Here is a 23,980-nt window from a genome sequence, read left to right on the forward strand (position 1 = left end):
CTTCTTCTTTTTTTTTTAATTATACTTTAAGTTCTAGGGTACATGTGCACAACGTGCAGGTTTGTTACATATGTATACATGTGCCATGTTGGTGCGCTGAACCCATTAACTCGTCATTTACATTAGGTATATCTCCTAATGCTATCCCTCTCCCCTCCCCCCTCCCCACAACAGGCCCTGATGTGTGATGATCCCCTTCCTGTGTCCAAGTGATCTCATTGTTCAATTCCCACCTATGAGTGAGAACATGCGGTGTTTGGTTTTCTGTTCTTGTGATAGTTTGCTGAGAATGATGGTTTCCAGCTGCATCCATGTCCCTACAAAGGACACTTAAGACCTGGGCTTAAGTAATTCTCCCACCTCAGCCTCCCAAATAGCTGGGACTACAGGCATGAGCCACCACGCCTGGCTAATTTTTTAAAATTTTTTGTAGAGACAAGTTCTCACTATGTTGCTCAGTCTGAGGCTGGTTTTGAACTCCTGAGCTCGAGCAATCCTCCCACCATGGCCTCCAATTCTTTCCAGTAAATTTTTGTTGTTGTTGTTTTGAGACAGGGTCTCACTGTCACCCAGACTGAAGTGCAGTGGCACAATCTTAGCTCACTGCAGCCTCGACCTTCTGGGCTCAGGTGATCCTCCCACCACAGCCTCCCAAGTAGCTGGGACTACAGGAATGCACTACTATGCACAGCTAATTTTTTTTTATTTTTTGTAGAGACAGGGTTTCTCCAAGTTGCCCAGGCTGATCTCAAACTCTTGAGCTCAAGCAATCTACCTACCTTGGCTTCCCAAAGTATTGGGATTACAGGCACGAGTCATAGCACCTGGCCTTACAATAAATCTTTTAACGTCTATGTCCTGCCTATTGGTTCTGCTTCTCTGAGGGAACCCTCACTGATATAAATAGAATTTTAAAAAGTCACCGAGTTAGACAGGACCTGCACTATTGGGTCATGAAGGTCATGATAAGCAGCTTGGATTTTAAGTGTTCAAAGCCATTGGAAATTTATGCAGGTAAATAACATAATCTGATTTTTTAAATAAATTAATAAAAATAATTTTGGCTATTCTGTGTAGAATGAATTTGAGGTGGGCAAAAATGGAGGCAAAGACATTGATTGATACGGACCAGTCAAGAGATGATGGTGGTCAGACTAGAATGGTAGCAATGGATTTTGAGAGAAGTGCACACATTTACAGTGGATTTTGAAGTAAAACTAATGAACTTGCTGATAGATTTGGGAGTGTGGAATGCTAAGAGAAAACAAGGTCTCAAGGGTAATGCTAGGTTTTTAGCTTCAGTGTTGGGGTTTATGACAGTGCCATTTACTTTCAATGATGACAAACTAGAGAACTTGACTCTTATGTCAAACAAAGGATATGACAAAATTCTTCCAGCCCAGGAACATTTGGGCTTAAGGTTCTACAACTGTTTCCTATTTCAGAGTCATTCTACCACTGGGAGAGTACAGACCAAAATAGCATCCAAGTCCACCCATCACAAGTGTGCACTGCCAGAAAGTCACTATTTTTGATGACTCGGTCAAACCCTGGGCAGAAATGGCTTGTGGGGGGCTCATACCTTCATGGATTTCTTTAGCTGCTTTGCATCAAAGACTGCTGGTGGAGTCACTAGGGCCACCATGAGATGCTCAAAATGGCCAGAGAGATCACCCTTCAAGTCATCTTTCAGCTCCTAAAATCAAAAAACCAAGGAGAAAAATGTGAAATACTTTTCCTCTCTCTTCCTCTAAAGTCACCTAGTGAAAGATGAACATATGTATCAAAATCAGGCAAAACACGTCCATCCACAGGGAATAAACAGAAGTGTTGAAAATATTTCTATGAATATTAATCTGCATTTTCTAATTACTCCCAAATTGTTCTGTTTTGTAGAGGTTTTTTGAAGGAGAGCCAAATGGGAGGACTTCATGAGTGCCACAGTTAGGAACTGTATTCAAATGCATTTCCTAGGTCCCCTGTGCTTTCAATGCTTAGGTTGGGGTGAGGGAAGAGGAAGAGGAACCCTTATAAATTCACACGCAGCGTCACTGGGAGGTGCTCTATTCCTGGGTGTCCTGCCTCTCAGTAACTCCCAAAGAGCCCCAAGAGGAAGGGGAAGGGAGGACAGTGGCTAGCCATGTGTCTCTGGTGAGAACGTGGAACTAGGTGGCATCAGAAGCAATTTTCTGGCAACAAGTAAAGAAAAAAAAAAACCCTAAGTATGGCAATACGTTAGACTTATTTTTTTTGACAAATAATAATTGTACTTATTCATAAAGTACATAGTGATGTTTCAATACATATAATGTATGGTAATCAGATCAGGGTAATTGCATACCCATCATCTCAAACATTTAACATTTTTTTGTTTTAGGAATATTCAGTATCCTCCTTGTAGCTATTTGAAACTACATTATTGTTAACTGAGTCATCCTACAGGGCTATGGAACGCTAGAACTTAGCCTCTTACAGACATTACCTATTGATATTGTTTTGAGTACTGTTTTCACACGTAAGTACGGTCCATCTCCTCTGCCTAAAGGGGGGTAACAGGGTTTCTACTTTCAATATTCAATGGCATAATACTGAATAATGTTTGTTCCTGCTCCTGATAATTTTCAGCTCTGAAATAGAGGCTGGTAGCCTCGGAGCCTGCTGCAACGCCGTGGGCACAGACCGACACTACCACACTCCTGGGGGGTGCAGCAGCAGCACGTTCCTGCTGAAACAAATGGGATGGCGTTCAGTGTTCCCAGCTCTGCTTTAATTGCCACAGCGTTTTTTTCCTCTCTAAATGGTAAATTTCACTACCATCTGTCCTCAATCCAAGCCACTGCAACCGAATCTTACTTCACAGATCTCATCCTATTCCACTGTGAGAAATGGTTGTTCCCCTCCACCTCCATCTTTCTTCCATATTTTGGAAATACTGAAAGGCCAATAGATCACTCACCTTCTCTTTATGTGAAAGTGTTGTCTTGCCCAGAAGCCAGGCAATTCATTCAATTCAACAAATGTTTTCTGGGCACCTGCTCTGTGCTAGGCCTTTAAAGGTAAGTTAGACAAAGTCCTTATCCTAAGACATTCTGCCCTCATGGGAAACACAGAAATATTCAAAGATAAAATGTCCATATTATATGTTAAGTATCTGATAAAGGGAGCTCAGAGACGGGTGTCTTAATGGCGCCTGGGGGCCTGGAGAACGCTTCCAGGAGGTAATTCCTGAGCTGCCTGTGGATGGTCACCAGACCCTCTCAACAGTCTCCATTTGTACCTTTTCCCTCCACAATTCATTATCTACAGCAGCCAAAATAATCCTTTAAAAATAAAAACTGCATTATATTATTCCTCTGCTTACAAACCTCCAGTGGTTCCTGTAGCCCTTAGAATAAAATCTAAACTCTACCAAGACCCTTAGCATGTTCTCAACCTCTCTCCAGCCTCATCTCTTTCTTCTGCCCCCTTCACTTTCTACGTTCCTGCCATATTGGAATTCTTTATTTCTCACATATTCCCTGCTTCTTTTTGCATCAGGGCTTTTGTGTTTGCTGTACCTTAAATACTATCTCCTGGTCAAGCAGAGCAGAACCCCTAGTATTGTTTAGGCTTAGTGGGGAGTAAGGTAACAACCCCTCACTGACATTCTTTCATCACCCTATCTGCAGGAGCCACTCACCAGTCACTGTCTATCATATAAACCATTTTAATTCTTTCATATCACTTATCATATCTGAATTATTTTTATTTACTTGTTTATTATATTCTAATAGAATGTTAGCTCCATGAAAGAAGGCAGGATCTGCTTTCTATACCAGTCTATATCCAATGTCTAGGATATCTCCTAACACAGATTAGTACTCGAAAATAGGTGTTGGACAAAGAAACTGTATAGCAAAGACTAAGTCTTACTTTTTGCTTTTTTTTTTTTTTTTTTTTTGAGACAGAATCTTGCTCTGTTGCCGGGCTGGATCAATCTCGGCTTGCTGAAGCTTCCGTCTCCCGGGTTCAAGCGATTCTCCTGCCTCAGCCCTCAGCCTCCCGAGTAGCTGGGATTACAGGCATGTGCCCTCACACCAGGCTAATTTCTGCATTTTTAGTAGAAATGGGGTTTTACCATGTTGGTCAGGCTGGTCTCAAACTCCTGATCTCAGGTGATCCTCCTGCCTGGGCCTCCCAAAGTTACTTGTTCTTATACAGTTAGTTTCTGCTAATTACTAAATTTTCATTTGCTGAATGAATTAAACCTATAACTACATAAGTATTTTAAAATTGAAAGAGAAATAAAAGGTTATCTAAGACAGAATTAGTCAGATAGTTGGCCTGGTAATTCTTTGTTGTGGAGGGCTGCCTTGAGCATTCTCGGATGCTTGTAGCATCCCTGACCTATGCCTACTACACGCTAGAAGTACCCCCCACCATCCTGTTTGTGATCATCAGAACGTCTCCATTCATCCCAAATGTCCCCTGGGGAGCAAAATCACTTCTGGTTTAGAACCCACTGGGCTAAGGCAAACCATATCCTACAAGTGAAGAAACTGAGGCCCAGAAAGACCAAGTAACATGCCCAAAGTCAGTCAGCCAGTTCAAGGCAAAACCGCAACTCAGATTCCAGGCTCCTGACTGGGTGCGCAGGGCATCTTCTGTTACACTCAGCCTGAAACAGAAAACTGTAGGCATAACCATGTGGGAGCGACCATGGTACATTAACGATCTCTTTACTGCCTGTCATGTGAACATGACCTTACCTTTCCATATGCTGCCTGATATTCCTTAACAATCAGCTGCCGCTGTGCATTTGACCTCTCAGTCAGAATGCTGATGAGCATTTTCTCATCGGTGCCTAAAGGAAACAAAAGTTATTTTACTCAATATTGATGCTCAATATCTGTCTTGACCTAAAGCAAAATGATCAATAGCCTGAGACAAATGCAGAGAGTAAGGCATTTTAATTCCCAGCTTCTTACCTGGTTGGGATCGTTATTTATTTATTTGTTTTGTTTGCCTGAGTTTTGGAAAAGAAAGTTATCTTTATTTGGATAGTTTTGGGGGAAGGAAACAATCATTGTCTAAATACTCCTTTCTGTACATCAGACAAAACAACGTACTACTTTTGAACTTGACGTTTTTACCTTTATGAGGTTTGGTTACTGTCTTATTGCCTTTTATTTCTCTCCCATAATTGATATCAAAATATTTCTTCCCTGGAAAACAGGAACTAACCCTTAATGAGAATCTGCCCTGCATGAAACGCCCTTTTATTCATTGCCATAGTTAATATTCACAGGGGCCCGCTGTACTAAAGATGAAGACATGAACTTATCTTCCTTGCCAAAGTCACACAACTTCTGAGTGGTCCAGCAAGAAGTTGAACCCAAATCTCTGACCACAAAACATATATTTCTATCTCTGGTCCACATCTCTCTCATGCATTTCTTCCACATCCCCTCATCCCTCCCTCCCTCCCTCCCTCCCTTTCTTCCTTCTTTCCTTCCTCCTTCCTCCCTCCCTCCTTCCCACCCTCCCTCCTCTTTCCTCCCTTCCTTCCTTCCTCCCTTCCTCCCTTCCTCCCTTTCTCCATCTCTCTCTCTCCCCACCACCCTCTCTCTCTCATTGCCCAGGCTGCAATGCAATGGCACCATCTCGGCTCACTGCAACCATCACCTCCCGGGTTCAAGCGATTCTCCTGCCTCAGCCTCCCAAGTAGCTGGGATTACAGGCATGTGCAATCATGCCTAGCTAATTTTTTTTTTATTCAGTAGAGATGGGGTTTCACCACGTTGATCAGGCTGGTCTTGAACTCCTGACCTCAGATGATCCACCCGCCTCAGCCTCAGAAAGTGCTGGGATTTCAGGGGTAAGCCACCGCACCTGGCCTCTCTCATGAATTTCAAACCCATATACAAAATGAATTGTTTGTAAGTGAAAGGTAACATCAGGCCAGAGCTGATGCTGGCCTGCCTGAGAATGACCTCAAGATCACTCTTATTTTGGTGACTACAGTAGTAAGATAAACGTGAAAAGTTGTGTGTTATTAATTTCCCAGCCCACGATGATACCTGATTTGGGGAGCTGTGAATTGGCTTACAGGCCTAGAGCACGCATGACTAGAGAGGTATAAAAGAGCACCTGCAACTCAACGCTCAACTTCTTTGTGTCAAGGTGACCCTCACAGACCTCATCTACACACTTCCAAGGCAGTGGTACATAACTTACATCAATGATGACGCAAAAGCTTCTGTGTACTTGGTTAGCTGCTGGGCCTCCCAGTGAAAGATGCTGCCTTTCTGTGTCTTTGGTTTTATATTCTTATACATAGTGAAGTAAATACTGAATCAGATTAAAGTGTGTTTGTGCTCTGTGGGTCTGAGTACCAATGTGGACCCGTCATGTGTGTACTGTACCCAGCATCCGTGTCAGTACACTACCAGCCACCTCAACTGCACAAGTATCTGAAACTCAGCGTGTTCTGGGTGGACTTTATTGTATTTCCTCTCTGACTTGTCTGTCTTTCTATGTTCCCTCATGCACAACTATGGATATAGTCATCCAGGCAAAAATCCTGGGAATCAGCTCAGATTCCTTTCTTTATCTTATTCTGTATATTATAGCAATTATCTGCATCTCTTACATTTGTCGTCTCCTCTGCATGCCCTCTGCCACTGTGTCCTTATCATATTTTACCTGGATAACCTAAATCGCCTCCTAATGTGACCCGCATATGATTATTCCTGTACACTACTGCCTAAGTAAATGTTTAAAAATACAATCTGATCATGTTATCCCCTTGGCTAAAATTCAAATGGCTCTTTGTAATCTTCAGGATGAAGTTTAAGCCCCTTAGCTCGTATATCAGCTCATTATGATCTCTCCTGCCTTATGTCTTTGTTCTCATTTTCTACCCCCTCTCTGCATCTCTATAACCTATGCAACTGGACTACAAATATACCAAACTACCTGCAGTTATTTGTAGTTTGTATGCCTGGCAGTTTCTCATCTCTTATTTTTAAACATGCTCAAGATCAAAAACTAAGCCAAGATGCCTCCAGTTCAGAGACTGGGTCTGACCTAGCCCTAATGCAAACGCCATTATGATACCTGATTCTGAACTCAGAACGTATCAGAAGTGGTGCTCATAAACAATAACCTCCTTCTTAAAGAAGGCCTGTAAGCCAAAGTGCAAATTCATGAAGAAACATAATGTTTAAAAAGAGGCAACAGAATTTAAAGACTATTAACCTCATGAAACAGTCTACTCAACACTAGATATAAATAGGGCAATCCGGCTGGGTGCAGTGGCTCACATCTGTAATCCCAGGACTTCGGGAGGACAAGGCAGAAGGATTGCTTGAACCCAGGAGTCCAAGACTAGCCTGGGCAAAATAGCAAGACCCTGTCACTACAAAAAATTAAAAAATTAGGCAAACATTGTGATGAGCACCTGTAGTCCTAGCAACACCAGAGGCTGAGGCCATAGGATCCCTTGAGCCCCGGAGTTTGAGGCTGTAGTGGGCTATGATCATATCACTGCACTTGAGCCTAGGTGACAGAGCAAACCCTTCTCCTTTTAAAAAAAAAAAAAAAAAAAAAAAGGCAATCAAGAGATAAATGAAGAAATAACTTACATTGAAAAATGGGAAAAAAAACCCCCTTAAACAGGCAGAAATAACATAATATTATATTGATATAAAGTCTAATATAATATATTTATGAAATTTGACAAGCCACTTTTAAAATTCATAGAGGAGGGCAAAGAGCCAAGAAAAACGTTGCCCAGTAGATATTTAGTGTCATTATAAAACCCTAATAATCGTGACAGTGGGAGAGGCAAATAGATAAATGAAGCATAACAGAGAAGAGAAAAATAGGGAAACATAAAACAGAGGTGACATTACATACAAATCAGTGTGAAAAGGATGAGCTCTTCAATACATTGTTCTGGGACAATTAAATGTCCACATGAAACAGAACAAAATGAGACACCTTTAAATACCATTCATGAACATTAATTTCATGTAGATTAAAGATCATAATATGAAAAATAAAATTTCAAAACTTTGAAAAAAAATGTAGGAGAATATCTTTATGACTTCATTATAGAAAAGATTCAATAAGAATAAATCCTAGACAAAAATATTGGTAAACTTGATTTCACTAAAGTTTAAAACTTCTATGCAATAAAAATTACTGTAACCAATTGTATTTATCCATTTTCACGTTGTTGATAAAGACATACCCTAGACTGGGCAATTTATGCAGGAAAGAGGTTTAATGGAGAACTCATAGTTCCATGTGGCTGGGGAAGCCTCACAATCATGGTGGAAGGGAAGGAGGAGCAAGTCACATCTTATGCGGATGGAAGCAGGCAAGGAGAGAGCTTGTGCAGAGAAACTCCACCTTATAAAGCCATCAGATCTTGTGACACTTATTCACTATCATGCGAACAGTACGGGAAAGACCTGTCCTCATGATTCAATCATCTCCCACCAGGTCCCTCCCACAATACGTGGGAATTATGGGAGCTACAAGATGAGATTTGAGTGGGGACACAGGACCAAACCATGTCACCAATGTTAAAAGAAAACCATAAACTTATAAGAAATATTTTCATGGTTTGTAATATTTTTTAAAAAGTTTGTATTGAGGAATTATAAAACATTATTGCCAATCTAAAGAAGACAAACCAACTGAAAAAAATAGATAAAATATATTTTATATTTTATTGATGTATGAAAGTGGAAGCAGATGCACAAGTGAGGATGCTTAACTGCATCAGTCATCAGGGTAGAGAGAGGAAACAAACACACATGCAGAATAAGATACCATTTAGACCCACTTAATTAGAAAAATGGAATAGTCTTACTGTAGCAAGTATTGGTGAGAACATGGAGCAAAAGGAAGTCTTGTACATTGCTGAAAGGAATGCTAATTTCTACATTCATTTCAGAGAATAGTATGGCAAAATTTCCAGTTAATTTGAAGAGAAGTATCCCCGTCAATGTGGAAATTCCAGTTCTTGTCATATTCTAGAGAAATGCTAGCAAATATGCACAATGAGACATAAGAGGAATATTCACTGCAGCATTTTTATATTGTAATATAAAAGAATTGCAGGCAATTTAAATGTTCCATCAATATTCCCATCTTCTGATATAGTGATGCAATAGATACCATGCAGTTAAAATTAATGCACTAGAGCTAACCATATCAACATGGATAAATCTCAAAAATATAATGTTAAGGGATAAAAACATATTGCAGAAGAATGTATACAGTATGATTTCATTTTATGCTGTTTGAGACCATACAAAACAATATGTACATGTATATATAGTGATGGTATTAAAAGTTTCATGGGAATGAACTCTAATTTGGGATAGTGTTTATCTCTAGTGAAAGGGGCAAGAATGAAATCCAGGAAGAACTGATGGGATTGTATTGGGGTTTTTTTGTTTTTTTATTTTGTTTTTGAAATAGACTTACTCCGTCATCCAGGCTGGAGATCAGTGGCACAATCACAGCTCAGGGCAGCCTCAACCTCCCCGGCTCAAAGTATCCCCCTACCTCAGCCTCCCAAGTAGCTGGGATCACAAGCCCAAGCCCCTCACCCAGCTAATTTTTTGAGGTTTTTGTAGAGTAGGGCCCTCCCTATATTGCCAGGCTGGTGTTGAACTCCTGGGCTCTAGTGATCCTCCTGCCTTGCCCTCCCAAAGTGTTGGGATTACAGGCATGAGCCACCATGCCCAACCAAGGGGGCCATATTTGTAATGATTTATTATGATAATTATTATTGTTGTTGGTAGCAGTGGTGGTGGTGGTTAGACAGGACTAATACGGGGTGGCCACAGGAGAACAGAAAATTCCAGGCAGCAGTTTCACATGACTAGCAAAAGGAAACTGATGAAATAGCTGCAGAAACTAGGGGCTGATACGACCCTGAAAACCCATAGTCTGGATCAAGCTGGCTAAGACCCGCTGGACCCAACATGGCGCTGGATTTGACCTAGGATTCTCCTAGGATCTCATTATATGCTAATTAACATACTCAATCACACACCCACCAGTGCCATGGCAGTTCTGGAAACACTGATATTTGGTGTAAAAAGGGGTGGCACCACAGTACCAAGAAATCATCTTTTTCCCGGAATCTTCATGACTATTCCACCCCTTGGTTAAAGAAACCCATAAAGGCAACAACCCCAAACCCCCTTGTGCATCACTCTCTCTTGAGTACACTCACATTCCCCTTTCCTGAGTGTGTACTTTTCACTTTGCAACAAATCTGTGTACTCTCACTATCATTTGACCCATCCTTGAATTTCTTCTCTAGATGGTGTCAGGAGTCTGGATACCAGCCAGGGTCGAGATCCCACCGGCATCTGGGGATCTCCCCTAGACCACCAATATCAGTGGTAGTTTTTTAATATTAAGTAAATATGATAAATGTTAGGATTTAATAAAGCTGAGTTCTCTATATATTTCCTCATTATTTCACAATTTTAGAAAATTCCTGACAATTTATCAAATTGAGTAAGCCAAGCTGAGCAAACCGAACTTTTAGATTGTAACCTGCCTGATTTGCTTCAACATTAAGAAAGGAATTGTAAAATATCACTCACCAATTCCTCTGATTGCTTTCCGAATAGCTTCAGCATCCACTGATGGGCTGAAGTCTGGATAATCTCTTATTGTTCCTCGGTGTCCAACCTAGAAGGAAATATTTGAAAGTCACATTGGTTCAAAATGACATCTTTCTTGTATTACATATGCATATTCCTTCATGCATATGAGAGGCATATGACAAACCCATAATTTGCACACCTTCCTACCACTTCAGGAGTGGCTCTGAAACTGCCTTTGCAAAATCATGACAGTAAGAGAAATCTGACATGGTTGACTCCATCTTGCTTTTAGCCTCACAGGCTGGCTGTCTTTGCTCATTCCTGGGTGTGGGCCAAACTAACTTCAGGAGGAATTTATAGTTTAAATGATACTAGCTCTTCCCCCAAAGCTAAACTACCCTTATAAAATTAATGAAAGTCTACCAAGTTAGGTAGATGAGAGGGGCCTGAATTTTACTAAGATGTAGGCATAGTTACATAATTACCAGCCATTATTCTGGAGGTCACAATATTTGCAGCCTCCCCAATTACTCCTGCAGATAACATCACTATTACAGAACCTACAGTTGGCCTTTTGAGATGTCTCTTTAGGCTTTTGCATTTCTGACTACTAGACAGTCCCACTCAGACCAGCAACTCCTCTGGTGGCCCCCACTTAGAAGCAGACTCAGCCTACAAGGACTGCTTTCTATACCCCTATGATTGCATCCCCAACCAATCAACATGCCCCCTTCCCTAGGCCCCTGCCCGCCATTTTATCCTTGAAAAACCCCTAACTTCTGAGCCTTCAGGGAGATTGATTTGAGTAATAACTCTGTCTCCCACATGGTGTGGCCAGCCTGGCATCAATTACACTCTTTCTTTACTGCAATACCATGGTCTCAGTGGACCGATTGTGTCTGTGCAGTGAGCAGGAAGAACCCATCTGGCAGTTCCAGTTCCAGTGACTGTCTACCCCCCAGACATAGGGAATATGATATCTACCCCATATCTCAGGAGTCCTCTTTTTCTCTTGTGTAACAAATTACAAATATAAAACATGGGTTCTGTACAGCAGTAAGTTGTGTTAATCTTGGTGACACTGAAGAAAATTTGTTTCAAAGTAGCATTTGTAGAAGAGCAACAAGAAAGCTGAAATTTCCTAAATCTTCTTGTTTTTCAAGTGATAATTCAAAGCTCATCATGGCATCTCACACAGAAGTAACTGTGGTTTACAAACTTCAAGATGTTTTAATTAATGTTGACCATTGTCCTTGGGGAACTCCAGACTAAATGATCCATAAATGAAAACCCCCTTAGGACTGTCTGTTCTTGAGCTTTGTTTAATGAATGTGCAATTAGAAGACCTTCTAAAAGCTCTACTGGCATCATAGATCTTGAGGAATTGCATGGAAGTAAAAAATGCCACGCTACTAATTTTAAGCATGTAAATTAGAAGCATGTCAGTAAGCTGGGAAAGACCATAATACAGAACAAATATTTTAAAATTGCTTACAAGACTAAAGAAGGACAGCCACAAAGATGTTGAGAAAAATAAAAGTAAATGAAGATTTATATGGTAGTTCTTAACTTCTTGAATAAAAATCTGTCTTTACAGTAATAATATTTCCTTTTTAAACAGCATTTTTCTATCTTGTTACTGAATAGTATTGGCTCTGTTGTCTTGTATTAATACGGCTTCATTAAACACTTCATTGAAGTGTTTAATGTTTTCATGAAAGGACATTATCTGTCACATTAAAGTGAATGGAAAATTAGTGTTCTGGCACAGTAAAAAATGATAGTCTGCTGATTCCTAAGATTAGATTGAATAATTTATTTCAATACACGCAAACACTGTTTAATCTTATAGCATCCAAAATAAGAACTTTAGAACCTAGAAAATAATTACAAGTTAGAAACTAGTTGTGAGTGTTCCTGACATGAAGATACCTGTAAGAAACCAATCACTTTAGTCTGGGCATGGTGGCTCACTCCTGTACTCCCAGGACTCTTAGGGGCCAAGGACAGGATCACTTGAGCCCAAGAGTTCAGGGCCAGCCTGGGCAAAACAGTAAGACCCAGTCTCTACAAAATATTAAAAAATTACCAGGTGTGGTGGTGTGCAAGTGTGGTCCCAGCTACTCAGGAGGCTGAGGTGAGAGGACCACTTGAGCCCAGAAGGTCAAGGCTACAGTGAGCTGTAATTGTGTCACTGCACTGTAGTCTAGGTGACAGAGTGAGGCTCTGTCTCAAAAAAAGAAAGAAAGAAAGAAAGAAAGAAAGAAAGAAAGAAAGAAAGAAAGAAAGAAAGAAAGAAAGAAAGAAAGAAAGAAAGAAAGAAAGAAAGAGAGAAAGAAAGAAAGAAAAGAAAGAAAGAAAGAGAAAGAGAGAGAAAGAAAGAAAGAAAGAAAGAAAGAAAGAAAGAAAGAAAGAAAGAGATAAATTAGTCACTTTAATATAATCTTTGATGAATTCTCTTTCTCCAAGGCTTGATAAATATTTTATGGATTCACAGAGCCAACTGGCTTCATTTCACTTCTATCCACCTAGGAACTTTTGTGTTGATCTTATCTGTTCACCTTCCAGCATCTGGCATTGTAAAAGAACTACCCCAACGTTAGAGTGTTTGAGTGCTTCAGGCCCAGCACACTTTACATGCTAGGCACTTTATACATGTTAATTATAATCTGCATAACAGCTTCAATAAATGAGAGTGAGCAATTGCACATAAACAGATTTAAGAAGACCAGAGAATTTGATCAAGTCTACACAGCTAATTGCAGGCAGAGGTTAGAATTTAAAAACAAACTAGACTATTCCAGACCATTCCTGGGGTTTCATGAAATGTAGTCTCTGTACCATCTGGGGTGATACTTTTAAGTGTATATAACCAGGACCCACCTTCTATATACTGAATCATATTTTTTAGAGATGGGGTGCTAAATTCTACATGTTTAAGAAGCTCCCAGATGATTCTGTGCCATGCAGATCTTGACATGGCTGATTCTAAATATAAAAAGACAAACTTGTGGTCAGATCCCAGTTGTTCATGAATCATGAAAACTCAGCATTTGCACTCCAGCTGTGAACTTTTCACTGTCCTCTACCACCTACACATCAAAATATGCTAAAATGCCAATGCACAGAATTAGAGAAGGAGGAAATTCCCAATTAGTAAGAATTAAATGGGGGAGAACAACTTGTTTAATTACAAGGGGGGAAGAAGGTACACATACACACATCCCAGCTTGAAAAAGGGCATGGCAATTCTGAAGTGGAATTTTAGTGAAACATTTAAAACTGCTTCCATTATTTAAATGAATGGCATTATTCATTTGATAGACTTGGTTGCCCAAATCACTCCGAAATATTACATGACTTACAAAAGAATCTCACAATAAAAGATTAATGAAATCTTTTAAAACTAATACATGAACAAAGTGCTTTACAAACATTTTAACTCTTACAAGGGCCTTCATGAGGTGAATTTTATTATTTCTAATTGAAAATGGAAGAAACCCAGTCTCACGGAGATTATTTGCTTAAAAGAGTTCTGCTAATGAGGACAGCCCCAGGACTCAAACCCATCGCCTTATGACTAAAATGCCCCCTGCTCTATACCACATCACAGTGCCTCAGGGGACTTCATCTTAGTGGTTCTCAAAGTGTGGTTCCTGAAGCAGCAGCAGCAGCATCACCTGGGAATGTGACAGAAATGCAAATTCTCAGGCCCAACCCCAGCGTTCTTGAACCAACAACTGCAGGGCTAGGATGCAGAATCTGCGACTTAACAAACGTTCCCGGTGATTCTGGTGCACAATAAAGTTTAAGAACCACTGCTTTATTTCCTTCTTAGCTGCCTAGAAAACCGAAGCAAAAATGAGCAAACAAGCCATGAATTCTCTTATGGGTGTGGAAGATGAAGAATTTAATGATGAGCTCATCGTTTCAGGAATGTCGGCATTTTTGCAGCCAAACAAGGCTGTTTGCATTGCCCGCTTCATTGCAAGTTTAATTCCTTGACATTTATATTACTAATCAATACTTGGCTGAGTTTATTTCCAGTAACCCTAATGTCCTAACATAGTCAATACTAGTGTAGAACATCACCTGAATACTTGGCACAGTCCATTTAAAAAAAAGATTGCCTTTGATCAGATTTCCATCCACACATTTAAACACATTTAGTTGCTTTCCTTTTCTGAAACTTGACCTTCAGATGCCTCAAAAAGAAAAATGCTGCTGAAGCCAGCTGGAAAACAAATTAAAGCAAAGAATGTCTAGATAAAGGGGGAAAGTAACAGGAGCTCTTTATACTAAGAACAATTGCTGCTAATCACTATGTGCCAAGTACTGTGCTAAGCGGGTTTCCTGCATTAGCTTATTCAATGCTTGTAATAAACTTATAAGGTAGATATAATAAATCCTTTTCACAGACGATGAAACTGATGCTTAAGTAACTTGTTTAAGTTCCCACAGGCAGTAAGTGGTCTGTCCCAACAGTCTTTGCTCCTAAACTAGACTAGCCTGCATCTCATTTAAACCATCTTTTTAAAGACAATATAATCTCCCTTGATCTTCTAAAAATCATCCTTTGGAGGTCAGCCTTAGCACATGATGTCTTGAAGCCACTGCATGGCCCAGCTGGGCCTGGGGAACTGTTTGCTATTACCCCTGGGAGAGGCCAGTCTGCTTTTGACTCACAAAAGCCAGTTGCACCTATTTCTTCATCCAAAGTGTACTGAGTTTGCAAGAAATTAAACATTTACATTCAAAAGGATGAGTGGAAGAGAAAAACAGAAGGTGCCAACCCTGTTGATATGAAACATATTTAAAGCCAAATGCTACAGAGCAAGAATAGCAGTTGCTGCAGGGACATTTTGAAGATGCAGTGAAACCAGATCACTCATCACTTCAGAAAGCCCTACAAAGGCCACATCCAAAAATTGAGGCTTCAAATCAAAGCCTCAGATAAAACTCCAGGACAAGGAGCTCTCAAAGAGCCGGGGAGAAAGGACGGCTCTCTGCTCAATGTCAAGATGCTGTGTTGGGTCATGAAGCTTTTATGATACAAGGAAAAATGGACTAGATTACAAAAAAATAAAGCAATCAAACTTGGAAACTGTAAGACTTCCAGTTCAATTTTTCAATAAAAAACATGTTTCCAAACCAAAGAAAGTTTACTGTAAAAAAAAAAAAAAGGCCCTGAAATAAAACGCAGTCAAGTGGGCAGGTGTTACAGGTTGAATTCTGTGTCCCCCAAAAAATACATTAAAGCCCCAACCCACAGTACCACAGAATGTGGCCTTACTTGGGGACCAGGTTGTTGCAGATGTAATTAATTAAGATGAGGTCACATTGGCAGGCCCCCAATCCAATACCATTGGTGTCCTTATGTGACAGCCACGTAAAGGCAGAGACATACAGAAAGAATGTGATGTGATGGTGAAGGCAAAGACTGGAGTTACGCCGCTGCAAGCTGCCGGTATGTGAGACCAGAATGTGCCTCTTCAAAATATGAAGGATTGTTGAAGACAAGAAGACACAGATACTCAAGAGATCTCTTTCCTCCATTTGCCTAAAAGCAGGACAAAGATTTATGAAGACAAAAGGTATTCTGCCCTCCTGACTACAGTTACAAAGGTTAAAGACTGAAGACAGTTTAAGACCCTTATCAGCCTGACAATGGTATTAGAAGAATTTATACTAGCAAGCTGCATTAACTAACCTTTATCTGTAAGTTATTTGCCTTTCTTCACCGCCCACCTGCAAGTTGCTGCCCATAGAGATTCAAAGGTCCCTTTCTGTTGTGGGAAGTCAGGGACCCCGAATGGAGGGACTGGCGGAAGCCATGGCGGAAGAACATAAATTGTGAAAATTTCATGGACATTTATTAGTTCCCCAAATTAATACTTTTATAATTTCTTATGCCTGTATTTATTGCAATCTCTGAACATAAATTGTGAAGATTTCATGGACACTTATCACTTCCCCAATCAATACCCTTGTGATTTCCTATGCCTGTCTTCACTTTAATCTCTTAATCCCGTCATCTTCTTGGTAAACTGAGGAGGATGAATGTCACCTCATGACCCTGTGATGATTGTGTCAACTGCACAAATTGTTTGTAGAGCATGTGTGTTTGAACAATATGAAATCTGCGCATCTTAAAAAAGAACAGGATAACAGCGATGTTCAGGGAACAAGAGAGGTAACTTTGAACTGGCCGCCGGTGAGCCGGATGGAACAGAGCTATATTTCTCCTCTTTCATAAGCAAATAGGAGAAATATCGCTGGATTCTTTTTCTCAGCAAGGAACATCCCTGAGAAAGAGAATGCGCACTGAGGGTAGGCCTATAAATGGCCCCTTTAGAAGCATGTGCCGTCTTTTATGGTTGAAGCCGAAGGGATGAAATAAGCTCCGTCTCCTGTAGCACTCTCAGGCTTATTAGGACAAGGAAAATTGCCACCTAATAAATTTTGGTCAGACAGGTTGTCTGCTCTCAAACCCTGTTTCCTGATAAGATGTTATCAATGACAATGCGTGCCAAAACTTCATTAGTAATTTTAATTTCACCTCATCCAGTGGTCTTGTGATCTCGCCCTGCCTCCACTTGCTTTGTGATATTTTATTACCTTGTGAAGTATGTGATCTCTGTGACCCACACCCTATTCATGCACTCCCTCCCCTTTTGAAAATCGCTAGTAAAAACTTGCTGGTTTTACGTCTCGGGGAACATCAGGGATCCTGCCGACATGTGATGTCTCCCCCGGACACCCAGCTTTAAATTTCTCTCTCTTGTGCTATTTCCCTTTATTTCTCAACCCAGCCGAGACACTTAGGAAACAGAAAAGAACCCACGTTAAACATCGGGAGTGGGTTCTCCCGATAGCTTTCTGCTGTCTTGTTACTAAAAATTTGCTGTTCTTTGTTGAAGATGCTATATAAGCTGAAATTCAAAGCCACCTCTGTGAAAACCACTCATTCTCTGGGTGTCTCCATGTATACTCAAAATACACATGTTAATAAACTTCTGTTTGGTTTTCTCTTGTCCAATCTGCCTTTTGTAACAAAGGTCCTTTCCAACTAAGAACCTATGGGGGTTACTGTTACTCCTCTATACCAGTTAACCACTAGAAATCAGGAAGCAGCTAAGAAGGACTCCCCTATAGGTTTCAGAGGGAGGATGGCCCAGCCCACACCTTGATTTTAGACTTCTAGCCTCCAGAACTGTGAGATAATACATTTATGTCGTTCGAAGCCAGCAGTTTGTGGTACTTTATTACTGCAGCCCTAGGAAACTAATAGAGCAGGTAAAGGCCAGAGACAAATACTGGTAACCAACCAGTTCCTACAGGGCAAATCCTAGGGGCCTCACCTAAAAGGATCCTCACCTGGGAGAAGTCCCACTGGCTGGCAATGATCGCTGTGCCTGTGGAAGATGATGCACAAACAGAAGGCTCCCACCACTACTGCAGGCACACGCTGCAGCCCACAGGGCAGTCAGGAGAAGTAGGCGGTGCTGAACGTCCACAGCAGCAAGACTGGCAGCCACTGGGATGCCTGAGAGATGCCAGGCTGACATCAGGGCTTTGCTCGTAATGTGTCCAAAGGTCTGAAGAAATGCTTATATTTGTTCTTGCGCTCACTTAAAGAGAAAATATTCGTGCTTTTCAGCTTTTCTTTTTAAAATTTTTAAAACATATTAGGGGGTACAAGTACAGATTTCTTACATGCAGATGGTGCATAGTGGTGAAGTCTTGGCTTTTATTAGTGTATCCGTCACCTGACAAGTGAACACTGTGTTCAACAGGTAATTTTCAACTCTTAGCCCCTCCCACCTTCCCACCTTTTGAAGTCTTCAATCTCTATTATTCTACATTCAATATCGATGTGTACCCATTGTTTAGCTCCCACTTATAAGTTAGAACATGTGGTATTTGATTTTCTGTTTCTGAGTCATTTCACTGAGGATAATGGCCTCCAGTTCCATTCATGTTCCTGCAAAAGACATGATTTCATATTTTTTATGGATTAGTATTCTATAGTGTGTGTGTGTGTGTGTGTGTGTGTGTGTGTGTGTGTGTGTATACCACCACATTTTCTTAATTCAATCCTCTGTTGATAAACCTTAGGTTGATTCCATATTTTTGCTATTGTGAATAGTTCAGCTTTTCTTTTTTAAATACAGTGATTTCATCATCAGGGCAGTGCCAGAGCAAGAGGACTGGAATGTGAGAACAGAGGAGGGTGTGGGATGGAGTAGAAAGATGAACGTGATTCAGGAATCAGGGAAGACAGGGACAAAAGAGCCATTGATGTTGTATTTTCCATGACACATGAGTTATAATAAGAAGACTTGACCCCTTGGAGCGTGTGTCACTCACAGCTAGCCTGCCTTCCACTGGCTCCTGTGTCTCACCTCCTAGGTTTCTTCCCACCTCTCCAGGATGCACTCACCTTTGTCTGACCTCTATAAAGTAGGCACCTCTAAAGTAGAAAGTGGCTCTCTCTTTTCTTTCCCGCTAATCGTGCTGTGGGTTATTTCTTCCACTCCCTCTTCTGTATACACACAAATCCCACATTATAGCTCTAGCCCAGACTTCCGTTTTGAGCACTGCTCTTGCATATTCAATGTCTCCTCCATGTATTTGTTTTGATATCTCATATAGCAACTCACTGTTTCCTCCCAAGCTGTTTCTTCCCCCATCTGACACTTACATAGTATTTACTCGTATTTCACATATACCTGATCATTTAATCCTCAAAACCACCCTATGAGGTAGGTAAAATTAATACCCTGATTTTATAGAAGAGAAAAGAGGGTCCAGAGAGGTTAAGACACTTGCCGAGGTCACATAGCTAGTTTGTGGCACAGCTAGGATTTGAACCTAGGAAATCTGGCTCCAGTTTCTGTGTTCATCCCCAATTTGCTGAGTTTCCTCAATCGTCCCCATCCCTGGAAAAGGACCAACCATCAGCCACCAGAAACCTGGGAGTCCCCTTTGATTCCTCCACCTGCCTTTCCCTCTGAATTCCATCCATCAGCAAGGCCTGCTGAGACTATTTTAAGAAGATAATCTCATGTGCACTCCTTCCCAGCTTCTTTGCTCCTGCTCTTGTCCAAGTCACAATCATCGCTTTCCTGTACTTGAACATCTGAGTCATGTCCTTCTCCACTTCTTACTGCCCATCTCCAGCCATTTCCCACAGAGCAGCCAAGGGATCTGTTAAAGATCTAAGTCAGGCCAGGTGCGGTGGCTCACACCTGTAATCTCTGCACTTTGGGAGGTCAATGCGGATGGATCACCTGAGGTCAGGAGTTCGAGACCAGCCTGGCCAATATGATGAAACTCCGCCTCTATTAAAAAATACAAAAATTTAGCCAGGCATGGTGGCAGGAGCCTGTAATCCCAGCTACTCGGGAGGCTGGGGCAGGAGAATCGCTTGAACCCAGGAGGTGGAGGTTGTAGTGAGCTGAGATTGTGCCTCTGCACTCTGGTCTGGGCAACAGAGTAAGACTCCATCTCAACAACAACAATGACAAAAAAAAAGATCTAAGTCAAATATTGTCACTCCCCTGTTTCACATTGAATAGAGTCCAAACTCCTTACACTGGTCCATAGGGCCCCGTGTGGTTTGGCCCAACCCCCTGCATGGCTTTTATCTGGAGCCACTCTCTCCAGATGAGAGGCGGAGTTCCCACCACACTTCAGTTCTTTGAAAGTCAAGCTGGTATACAATGAACTCTTTCCCACCTTAATGCCTTGTTTTGTGTTATTCTCTCTACCTGGAATGGTTTTGAACTTCAGTCCTCTCTTTAAAGAGCATCTTCTCTAACAGGCCTTCTTTGGCACTTGATCTGAGTAGGTCTTCTACTGTTATTCTGCATCTCAGCCACCTCTCCATTGTTAGGGCACTCAGCATTGAGTAATACCTCTTGCTGTTTATATCTGTCTCTCCACCTCCTCTAAAACAAAGTTCCAGAAGGCAGAGACATTTGTTTCACTCACTCCTATTTATCCAGCTGAGAGCCCAGTGCTCAGTCCCCAGATAGGGGCTTAATACATAACTGTGAATGAGTTTGCTAAGTAAGAATATGAAAGCAAGACAATGACATCTCACAGTGTGGACCTTCTCCAAGCTCTACACTAGATAGTTGGCTGCCTGATGAGTTGCTTCCTTCACATATCAATAGTCTAGAAATCAAAGTTCCCATTGTATCCTGGGAGATTTGGGAGATACTTCAGAAGTTGAGTGTTTTCTAGTACACCAGAGACATGAAATGCATGGCTGTGTCTGGTGATTCTGTTATGTCTTTCTCCCTGTCTCTCCAAGAGCTCAGGGTTTCTCCGACAAAGGTAGCAAACCCAACTATATGGATTGAGCTGGAAACACGGGGCCTCCCCAGAGACTTTATCAACAAAAACATCTTTCTCAGAATAATTTTCATGTATTTGTTTAAAGCAGATTGTAAAAAATTTATATTCATCTTCTTTTGAGTCATCTAGCACCAGTATTTGTGGATTATCTCTTTGTTCTACAATCAAAGTAAAGTGCCTAACCTAGTTAAGAGTTCTTGAGCAAATTCTCCTCTTGGCCAAGGGTCACAAAAGAGTTGAAGACCAATGTGGCTACTCTGGCCACATACTCAGCCCTGTGCAAGTCTAACTTCTGCAGGAGATGCCTCTGTCTAAGGGTCCTGCAATCTAACAGGAATACATAGAGAATTTTTATCTTCCTGGGTATATGAAGAAATATAGGGAATTTGTCTCACTGAAATACAGAATCCACCTCTTCTTAAATGGCCCTTGGCTGTCTGCCTTAGCATTCCAGGCTGATATAACAAAATGCCATAAACTGGGTGTCTTATAAATAACAAAAATTTATTTCTCACCATTCTGGAGGCTAAAAATCCAAGATCAAGGTGCCAGCAGATTTGGTGTCTAGTGAAGTTCCACTTTATGGTTCATATACAGCACCTTCCGGTTTGTTCTCACATGGCAGAAGATGTGACCAAGCTCCCTCAGACCTCTTTCAAAAGGGCAATAATCCCCACCTAAACTAATCACCTCCCAAAGATCCCATCTCCCAACACAATCATCCTGAAGGTCAGGATTTCAACCTATGAATAAGGGGCAGGTTGGTGGGGGAGGCGCGGCAACACAGACATTTAGACCACAGCACTGGCTTTGCAGGATTTGGGGACGCTTATTCTATCCACCTCACTCCTATGAGGATGAGAAACCTGTGAGGGACTGAGATCAGGGATGTCTCCCGTTTGTAATATTCCAGGCAGAATATTTCTTACATAAATGGTTAAGATCAATGATGTCTACCGGACATCATCGCAAATGCATTATTTTATGGGTTATTTATGAGTTTTTTTAAAAAGCGATAATCCTAACAAGAAGTTGCTGCAGATTTAAGAATGCTTCCTAATGTAAAGTAAACCTAGAGAATGGAAACTCCTTGAACAGTCCATGTGAAGACTTTTTGGGACTCTCTGTGGCCTTTGGAGGATATTAAAGTATCATAAAAGAGGACTGTAATACCTCCCCCAATCCCCTTGTAATCTTGTACCCCTGTTATTGCTTTGTGGGAATCTTCCTATTTCATTCAAATATGTCTTGCCCATCTGCCTCAGAGCTTACACTTGTCATTCCCTCTGCCTGGCAGCTCTTTCCCAAGATATTCTCTCAGCTCACCGTCTCATGCCACGTTGACTTCTACTCATATATCTGAGCAGAAAATCACATGGCCCATCATACTTATTATCCACCTTTGCTTTTCCCCGGAGCACTTAAAACTGTCTTTTTATACTGTACATTTATTTCTCATTTATTGTCTGTCTTCCCTAATAAAATGTAGGCTCCCTGCTTTTTTATTTCTCTTTCTCTACTGTGTTGCCAGAGCCAATATCTGGCACATAAAAGATATGTGGTAAATATTAGTTGAGTGAATAAATGAATAAAAAATGCTTTCTTGTTCTGCATCCTGTTTCTTTCAATAATTCTCAAATGCCACTGTCAGACTTTTCAGAGCTCCATGCCATATGTTAAAAATTCTACAAATGCAGTCTTCACCTTTCTTAAACCCTGTTCACATGGGGCTGTCCTACTCCTATTGAAACATGCCTCCAGAACCTACATGAGGTGCTGAATCAAACACAAAGAGTTACAAATGAAAGAAGCAAAGATCTGATAATGAAGGGATAGATGAGAATTTTCTCCTGTTTTGATTTTTTCTCTTATAATTCATGTGAGACCTGTGTATTCATTTTATTGCTCAGCACTCTATATACTTCTTTTTTATCTAACTGCTTTACATCCACCAAAAAAATAGACTTTGAAGAGAACAAATCGTACCTTCTCCACTTTACATTCCTTGCTGTCTGATCTAAAACTTTTTTTCCTTTTTACCTCTGATTTACCAGGCTCTTCCAGTGGCTAAACATTAGCTTTGCATACTATCACTTTATCACGATTAAATATAAAAGAGGGACCCTCCCTCCTTCACAGTTGGGCTAACATCAGAGAATGGCAAAGAACAGATTTTTTTTTTTTTTTTGAGACGGAGTCTCGCTCTGTGGCCCAGGCTGGAGTGCGGTGGAGCGATCTCCACTCACTGCAAGCTCCGCCTCCCAGGTTCACGCCATTCTCCTGCCTCAGCCTCCCGAGTAGCTGGGACTACAGGCGCCCGCCACCGCGCCCGGCTAATTTTTTGTATTTTTAGTAGAGACGGGGTTTCACCATGTTAGCCAAGATGGTCTCGATCTCCTGACCTCGTGATCCGCCCGTCTCGGCCTCCCAAAGTGCTGGGATTACAGGCTTGAGCCACCGCACCCGGCCAAGAACAGCTTTTTAGTGTTCATTCCTCTCATTCCTAGGAAGCCTCTCTGCTCTCACTCAGATGAGAAATTTTCCAGGCTTTGGAAACATTAAACAAAGCTTAAATGTTTTGATTTGAAATCCAGGTCTAACCTGTTTTAAATCAACTTTCTGCAATAGACCATTTGTGTACCTGTCTAAATGCCAATATTTACCTAAAGCAGTTTCAGGGAACATGGTTTAAAACACACAGCAGACTTGAACAGCACCTAACCAGGGAAGACACCTGTTCTGCTTGGGATGTGAAAAGTTTCTTTCAGTGAAAATAGTCACCATCTTGATATTCCATTCCCGGATGTGCTAGATGGGAGGGAGACCAGAGGAGGAGTTCAGCACAATCACATGCATAAACACAGGTTTCTCCTCACACATGTTTTAAATTTGCATAGCAAAGAAGAGCAACTATACCAGGAAAGAAAGGTTTAATGGGATGTCTGTGTCAAAGCAAGAAGTATGAAACTGGACAGGACACTCACAAACTCTTT

The 23,980-nt window shown here is 41.1% G+C and overlaps 1 protein-coding gene across 2 annotated transcripts in view; it reads right to left on the minus strand.

Moving 5' to 3' along the window:
- ANXA3 (annexin A3) overlaps positions 1-23,980 on the minus strand; it is a 60,757-nt gene that overhangs the window by 26,636 nt on the left and 10,141 nt on the right. For both annotated transcript variants that reach the window (XM_025386674.1, XM_025386673.1), the window contains exons 3-5: positions 10,620-10,707; positions 4,749-4,843; positions 1,583-1,696 (exon numbers count right to left, since the gene is read on the minus strand). In XM_025386674.1, the coding sequence (XP_025242459.1) occupies positions 1,583-1,696; positions 4,749-4,843; positions 10,620-10,707 (297 nt within the window). The remainder of the gene's footprint in view (positions 1-1,582; positions 1,697-4,748; positions 4,844-10,619; positions 10,708-23,980) is intronic.

Source organism: Theropithecus gelada, chromosome 5 (genome assembly GCF_003255815.1).
Source record: "Theropithecus gelada isolate Dixy chromosome 5, Tgel_1.0, whole genome shotgun sequence".
NCBI classification, from domain to species: domain Eukaryota; kingdom Metazoa; phylum Chordata; class Mammalia; order Primates; family Cercopithecidae; genus Theropithecus; species Theropithecus gelada.